At 52.3% G+C, this 8073-nt stretch overlaps 1 protein-coding gene across 2 annotated transcripts in view; it reads right to left on the reverse strand.

The window, feature by feature from the left end:
- Window positions 1-7670, reverse strand: part of LOC141953501 (acid-sensing ion channel 2-like) — a 104524-nt gene extending 96854 nt beyond the window's left edge. For both annotated transcript variants that reach the window (XR_012631923.1, XM_074892118.1), the window contains exon 1: window positions 7152-7670. Coding sequence is in view for 1 of the 2 variants with exons in the window: in XM_074892118.1 (XP_074748219.1) it covers window positions 7152-7634 (483 nt within the window). In the remaining variant the exon portion in view is untranslated. The remainder of the gene's footprint in view (window positions 1-7151) is intronic.
- Window positions 7671-8073: the final 403 nt, after the last annotated feature.

The raw sequence follows: 8073 nt of genomic DNA on the forward strand, positions 1-8073 counted from the left end.
TGCCTGCCTAAAATAACAGCCCCCATAGTTTTCACCCCAAGTACTTGCCCAGGATTTGTTAAAACCTACAATCCTGCAAAGTTTAAGCAGTTGCTTGCATCTGGACCTAGCTCAAGCGGGTTGCAAAGCACAGGATGCAAAGGATTCAGGAGCACCAGCACGAGCAGAACCCAGCCCTTATCCCAAATTCAGTGGGCCAAGAAGCTGCATCCCACCTCCCTGCGCAGCCACGCAATCCGTAGCACACTTATTCTCCACCAGTTCAGCAAGGAGCCCTAATGCAAAGGTCCTGCTGCAGACCAGTTTCTGGCCAAACCCAGAGGAAAAGTGACCCAAGTGCAGCCTCCCACACCAGAAAGACATTTACTCTTCGAAGACATTCTCCACACCACACACTCACAGTGCAGCGCTACCCAGAAATAAAGACCAGGGCGCTGTAAAATCGTAAAATATAAAGAACTTTCCATGATTTTTTTTCCTAAATTAGCAAGGCAGAGCAGGTCTCCCTGAACACCCTCATCCTACACAGTCTGAAGGGTTCATGGCAAGAGCCCGGGCAGCACATCTCCGCGTCAGCTTGAAAAATTTCACCGTGGCCTTCCCAGTGCGGCGTATTGATGGAGCTCGGAGACGTTAGTGCTGACCCAGCAGCGAGGTGCACTCCTTAGATCAGTTTTATGCCAGCCTTTAAAACCCAATGTCATTTTTCAAATTAAAAAAAAAAAAGAAAAAAAAATAGAGGCAAAAGTCAGAGCAGCTTTGCTGGACCAAATTGATTATCCACAAGACAGTAAAGGATTGTTCCCCGCAGCTCGTTCTCGATAGCCCATCTCCAGCAGACAACCAATTAGGGAAGTTTCTATCCACCCTCACCCTTGAATCTTCTCAGTCTGTATTTTTCTGCTCCATCCCAAACACATCCTCATTACACACTATCCATACCTCAAAGAGCCACATCCAGCTCTCCCAGCCACCCTTGGCTTGGACAACCTATGCAGCTCCTTCGGTCCTGCCTCATAAATCAATCCCCAGTCATAACTCTTTTATTGCCGTTATCCTGCACACTCTCCTCAATTTGTCAATATTTTTTTTTCTTCCAGGGAGATGCTCCAAAGACAGAGGGTGGAAAAATACAGTTTTGTTGCAATTGCATATTATCTTCTTCAAGTCTGGAAGGACACTGGTTTGCACTGTGTTGAAAAGTACCACTAATGTCTCTACCTAAAATTTGTTTGAGTAAGAATTGGCCAAAAATGTTCAAACAGAAGAGTTTTCAAAGCATCTCCATTTTTCAGTGGAAAATTATTAAAGGGGTCTGCTTTGACTATGCTACACTTAGGGAGAAGGTGAAAAGTCAAGATGACGCCAAACCAAAATGTTTTCAGAGAGTTTTACCTCATGAAAAGTTTCAGTATCATACCTATTAAGAAAAAAAAAAAAGTCAAACTAAGTCACGCAGGAGATGGGAGGTCTGAATTTCAACCACACCTAATCCAACTGAAAGCCAGAACTAGGAAGGAGGACCAGGCCTTTCCCAAAAAAAACATACGCCTTCTCCACGCTGGATGCCAAGAAGGGCAAAGTGCTTTGGCAGATGCCTGTGCTGATGAGGATGAGGATGAGCATGAGCATGAGCATGAGCATGAGCATGAGCATGAGCATGAGCATGAGCGGCTAACTCCCACTCCAAGGAAACCATCAGTAGCAATGAAGATGGCAACCCCTTTGCACCAATTCATGTCACTGTCAAGCCAAGCTCCCGACAACAAGGGTTTGATCATTTTAATTCCCTCCTAATCCCTGGACTGTCCTCCTGCTCCCAGCACCAACCCCACACCTCCTCTCGCAGCTGACCCCTTGCCATCCCTCCCCCAAAGTCCCGGCAAACGGCCCTTACAAATTCAGCTGCAGCGCTGAGGCAACATCTGATGCTCTGCTGATGTGGTCTATCAATCCCATGAGACAAGATGAATTAGGCTATCTGCTGCAAAAAAATATAATAATAAAAAGGGCTTAGGTACCCACACTCCAGTCATATCCCATTTCAGACTCCTAAATCAAAGAGATGTGATCATAAAAAGCCCTGCAGAGCTGCCGGCTACTGCAAAGGAGCCAGTTCTCCACAAGCATTGGGCTACCAAATTAAACAAGGGGAGAGAAGCAGCCCACGACCCCCGATCATGCATGCTGCCCAGCCTTTCTTGCTCCATGGATTTATCTGGGATGTCTTAAACTCTGCGGAGCAAACCTGCTTTGGAAGGGCTAGTGCAGCACCAGCCAGGCGATGCTCCTTGGTCCCTGCTCTTCTCCTGTAGCAGCTCAATGCTCATCCACAATCCAGCAATTGAGTGGCAATCTCCAAGCCAGCTCATCTCAGTTTTTATTCTCCAGCCTAATTGCAGTCACAATCACCTCAACAACCAACTTTGCAGGAAAACAAGAATGTTTAACTTCAGTGCAGGGACCAATTGACCCAAACATGCATTAAATCACCCCAAACCCCTCTTCGGAGCCAGCCCATCTTTCACAGCGAGCATCATTTCGGGCAGCACTTAGTACTGTTCAGTCCTAATTTCTCCTTGGATTCTTTGACACTAACTAACACAAAATTAGCAATATTACTTCATGTCGCTGCAGTCTGGTGAGGAAAGCACGGACTTGGCACTGCTGCTTTAATGAGCAAGACTGAATCCAACTGGCTCCACTCGTAATTCCCTTAAATGGCAGCTGTACAAATCGGGAGCATATTTAAAGCTTCAGCCCCACATCAGCATAATTAAACGCAACCCACTTCCCTTCCAAAAGCAATAGTACCAGCAAGCCAGATTTAAGTTATGTTTGGAACTGGCACTAAAAAAATAAATAAATAATTAAAATAAAAATATAACAGAATAGGGGTCTAAAAAGGAATTGGGTAAAACAGTTTGTTTGTAGTCGAGTGAGCAGAATTCCCAAACAAACAAAACCACACATGCACGCTGAAATTACTGTGCAATTAGTTATGGTGGTGCTAAATACAGGGCTTACAGCTACTGCGAGCCTCGGTCCATCCCAGCTGGCGGCACAGCCCTTCCCGTCTGCAGTCACAACGAAACCGGATGCAAACCCAGGGCTGGAAATGTCTCGTTAATTCAGTTTGATGAGGGTCAGCTTCACACTGGACACAGCTGATTATCTAGCTGGGAAACAGCAAAATAATGCCCCCCACCCCCAGCATTCAGGAAGATTTTCTAAAATGTACTTTCCTGCAGCAAAGCAGCACCCAGGTCTCTATTCAACTGCTACCCCGTAAAGTCCCTGTTCTGGGAATAAAAAAAAAAATGTTTAAAAAAAATAAGTGGTGAGCAAATAAAAACACGAACAGGTATTGACTGTGGGGCCTTCAAAGCAGCCCCATAAATCACAGCCCTCACCAGGGCTTGTTTCAGCAAGGTGCAATCAGGATGGAGACTGAGACCTGCCCTCCGTCCCTGCAAAGGCCGTCTCTCCCCCTTGGAACGGGCAGGTCACGAGCCACACTTTCCCAGGCAGAGCCACAGGTGACAAATTTTATTTGGGAAGTTATTAAATCAGGATGAGGTAATTAGCCCATAAATCCCAACTCATGGGATGTATTAATAACTTTCTCAGAAAGAAAAATATAAAATAAAAGAAATCAATAAGCACAGGACAGAATAATCAAGATAAATATTTTAGAAACAGAGCTCAGTGGAATAAATCAACACCCGAATTCAAGCGACGCAGAGCAAAGCGATCGTCCACTTAATCCTGATACTCAGTTACAGATAGATGGGGCCATTCCTGCAAGGGAAAGCAAATACCATCTTTAATCATTAAACCGCCCAGTTCTGACAGTTTTATATTAGCAACTGGAAGAAGTTTCTGAAGGACACCAACTGCTGAACAGCTCCTTCCCTTTGAGTCAAGGCGACAGCCGAGCACGTGCACAGCCATCACGTCGTGCAACAGCTGAGCTTTTAGGTCCAGACTATGGAAATAAGTAAACTTACATATATTGATCAAGGGGTACCAGCCTCCATCTGACCCAAACACAACCGTCCTCATCCAGCTGGAAACGCTGCACACAGCCGGCAAAACCTCCCTTGCACAGCCAAGAGAATAACTCAAAACTGAGCGCTCATAAATAAGCTAAACATGCCCAACTAAATCATCTCAGTCCTACAGCACTTGAGTCCCACAAATTAGTGCAAACCACCTCCCCCCCCTCACTTACATATGTTGGGAAATAAAAACGCAATGCTACCTCCACATGTTGGTTTTGTTGTGCTTATTCTCAAGTAGCCCTTTGCTGTTTCATGTTACGGAAGTGCAATTCCCACCGTACCCTAATGGTATAAACAAAGCGAGGTTGAAAGAAGAGGCAATCTCTTGTACAAGATGCACTAACAGAGTTGGAAAGAATAAAAGGAGACCAGCTCTCTCATCCAGAGCCTTTTCTTCTGCTTCAGATCTAAGGAAGGACTTGTTTGTTCAAAAACAAGTCTGGTTTGCTCTTATGGGTTTTTTACCCAATGAAAGATAGCACCCTGCAAGCATTACCTCACTCTTGTCTTTTGAGACGGAAAATGCTCTTTGAGCATCCAAGCAGGTAAAAAAACTGCAAAATACTCTTTACACTATCATTTATTCAGTTTGCATTTGATCTTTCTCACCCGCTTTGCTTCACATCCATGCCCAGTTCAAACCGCACAATTCTCTTGCCCCTCCTTGGTGTTATTTCTTCCCAGCTCAGGAGGAAAAGCAGAAGCTTCAAGTAACCCAGACCCAAAGGGACGCCTGGGGCTGCCCAACTCTCAACCCTCGCAGCAAACCCCAAGCCCTGGGTTTGGTACCTCGACCCCAGACCACGCGCCCCAGGGAGCACGTTCCCCCCGCGACGAACCCTCCAGACACACGCCAGACCCCACAGAAGATGCTTCCAGCATCTCCCCAAGAAACGTTCTTTGCTAGGGATTCACAGGTGGAAAAGCTCCTCAGCCTTTACTCAAGGACAATGCAGAGGTCACTCTCTTTTGCTTTAAAACAGAGAGGAGGAAGGACGTGCTGCGATGGAGGGAGTTGGTACTAACCCCCCCGCCCCAGCCCTGCTTCCTGCAGCAACTCGGTGCAGGGAAAGCAGATCCAGTCGCTTCCTCTGGCACGGAGGGCTCCCATCTCCCTCCACCCCGGCGTCCCCCTCCCGGGGCCACACACCCTCTGGGATGGGAAGAAGGGGAAAAAATTGCCCTGTATTTTTCCCATTTCCTCAGCTGAGCGATTCCACGCGACGGCACAGGTCCGACAGCAGAGATGGGGAGCGCTCCCCTGCGCCCCAGGCCAGGTCCTGGCACGCTGCGAGCTCCCAGCAAGACTCTCAGGGCTGACACACACCATCTCCTTCCCTCCCACCCTGGAGAGGCAGCTTCTCAGATCTGCGCAGGATGGCTGGAGAAGCAGCTCGCTTTGGTGGCATGAAACAGCTGCTGCACAGCGTTTAGTAACCGGTTACATCGAACAGAGTCTGCCCTTAACTCCCACATCGCTCCCCACTGCGTCCTCTGCTCACGTCAAGCCAGAAGAGCGCTCCAGGATTTACATTTCTTGGGACAACGTGAATCATGTCGCCTTGCTCGCCGCAACTCAGAGCAAGAGGTCATTAAAACCTGCAGTCAGGCCCTACTGACGACTAGCAAACATCATCACACTTGTAAACGGGAGAACTGGACGAGGGAGGCAGCTTTTCCCAGCCCAAAGGCTGAGTGCCTGTTTCTGTCTATTATTCCCAAATTTCCTTATGTTACTGTACTGGTTGGCAGAGCTGTCCTGCTAGAAAGGGCCTGTCTTGATACGCTATTTATTTTTTTTAAATAAAATTATTTTATTTCTGCTCACCTTTGCAGCAGCATATGCTAACTCAACAGTCCCGGGCAGCTCACTTCGTCCCGCAGGGTTATTCTCTCTCCTTCCCTTTACAATTTAGCAGCCAGCTAGGCTGATGTGAGGAGTCCAAAGACACAATTTCTTTTGATTTTAGGTATGCATCTCAGGCAGCGCTTACAGAACAGGGAATTCAACTCCTCTCCTGCGTGCGGAGCAGCAACAGCTCAAACTAGTTATCTCTCCCTACAGACACCAGCACCGCTAACAGCAGCAAGAGTATTTAATCACAGTGTATACCTCTCTCTCCTGGATATCTGCAGAGATTAGAAGAGCAGAATATTCCAGCACAATAAACATCCAGCTGCTCTCAATGAAGTACGAAGGGGCTGTTCAAAAGAGTTCAGTTTCAGCTCTCATTTGGAGCTACTGAAGATTCAGTATCTCCTCTTACCGCACTGTAGCCTGCAAACAGTCCCGCGGGAATTTTTTTCCAGCAGAGATACTCTTGGTGGTTTGCAAAACTGTGCCCTAAGGTCGGGGGTTTGGTCCTGGGCCGGAGTCCAGGGGTAAACTCCCGCCTAGTGCCTCAGCGCTCACGCAGGGGGGGGGCCGGGGGCCTTCTAGAAGGTAAAGGCGGCAGCTCTAATTAGCAGAGCTCATCATTTGAAAACCAAATCACGCTGCACAACACCACACAGCTGCGCAGGGGGCAGCTCAGCTCACCCACCAGGAATTCGCTGGGCAGCACAAGGAGCGGGTTCGAGCTAAGGCTGTGTCCCCCCCCGCCCCCCCTCCTCCAGCGGGACGGGGCTGAGCTCAGCCTAAACCTGCAAATCCAGGCGGAGCTCACCCGAGGAAACTTTTGCTTCCTAGCTGGCGGTGGGAAAAGTCGAGATGTAACTATGCTGGAAGCAACAGGGCAAATGTGACCGAAGTAGCTGGGACGGCCGCAGCATTTTATTTTTGAGTTAAAAAATAAGGGGGCGGCCAGCCCTGCTGATGGCCAGAGTTACCCTTAAGACAGCAAACACCAGCTTTGGTCCGGAGGGGAAACGAGCATTCGGGGAAACAGCGGGGTGGGCAGAGACCTGCCGGGGGGGCGCGGGGAGGGCTTGGGGGCGCCGCACCCCGAGTAGCGGCATCACCGCGACCTGGGGGGGGGGGGGGGGGGGGGGGGGGGGGGGGGGCGGGGAACCAACAAAAAAAGTCAAACAAAACCAGGCGCTGGGCGGCGGGGAGATCCGGGAGCGGGGGGAACCGGGGGCACTCACCGCGGAGAAGTTGTGGGGCCCGCAGAGCTCGCCGCGGTACTTGCAGGAGAGCAGCATGTCCTCCAGCTGGTGGCCCAGGCGGTCCATGAACTCGGCGCTGATGCCCTCGTAGTGCCGGGGGGGCAAAAAGAGGCGGAAATCGGCCAGTTTGGCGAACCAGCGGAGCCGCGCCTCGTCGCCGCGCAGCAGCTCGGTGAGCAGCGGGCGGGCGGTGCGGTTGGGCAGCAGCAGCCCCAGCCAGTGCCCCGCGTAGTAGAGATCCCCCTTGGAGAGGCGGGGGAAGCGCAGCGGGTTGTTGTTGCAGAGGGTGACGGCGGGGAAGGGCAGCTGGCGGCTCCACTCGGTGCGCACCTGGGTGTGCGAGGGGAAGGAGAGCCAGTGCAGCAGGCGGTTGGAGGACCAGGACAGCAGCAGCCCCAGCGCGGTGCAGAAGGCCAGCACCCACAGCGCCCGCCGCGGCAGCGCCGCCCGCCCCCCGCACATGTGCCGCAGCCCGTGCAGCCGAGCGCGCAGCGGCGGCACCCGGCGCCCCCCCCCCCCCCCGCCATGGGCGCTCCCCCCCCCCCGCCCCCTCCCCACCACCCCCCGCCGCCGCCGCCGCCGCCGCCGCCCGGGGATCAGCGCCCGCCGCCCCGCGCCATGCCGGGCCCCGCCGGGCCCCGCGCCGCGGCCGGCAGCGGCCCCGAGCGGCGGGGGGAGCGGCCGCGGGCAGCCCGCCGCGCCGGCACCGCGCTCTCCGCCGGGCAGCAGTTCCGGCAGCGCGGCATGCCGGGCCCCGCCGCCGCCGCTGCTCCCGCCGCCGCCGCTGCTCCCGCTGCCGCCTCCCCGCCGCGCCGCGGGGCGGCCGCACCCCGCGGGGGGCAGCGGGGCGGCCCTGCCCGTCAGACGCCGGCCGAGCCTCCCGGCCGCGCCGCTCACATGC

This window comes from Strix uralensis, chromosome 22, assembly GCF_047716275.1.
Source record: "Strix uralensis isolate ZFMK-TIS-50842 chromosome 22, bStrUra1, whole genome shotgun sequence".
NCBI classification, from domain to species: Eukaryota; Metazoa; Chordata; class Aves; order Strigiformes; family Strigidae; genus Strix; species Strix uralensis.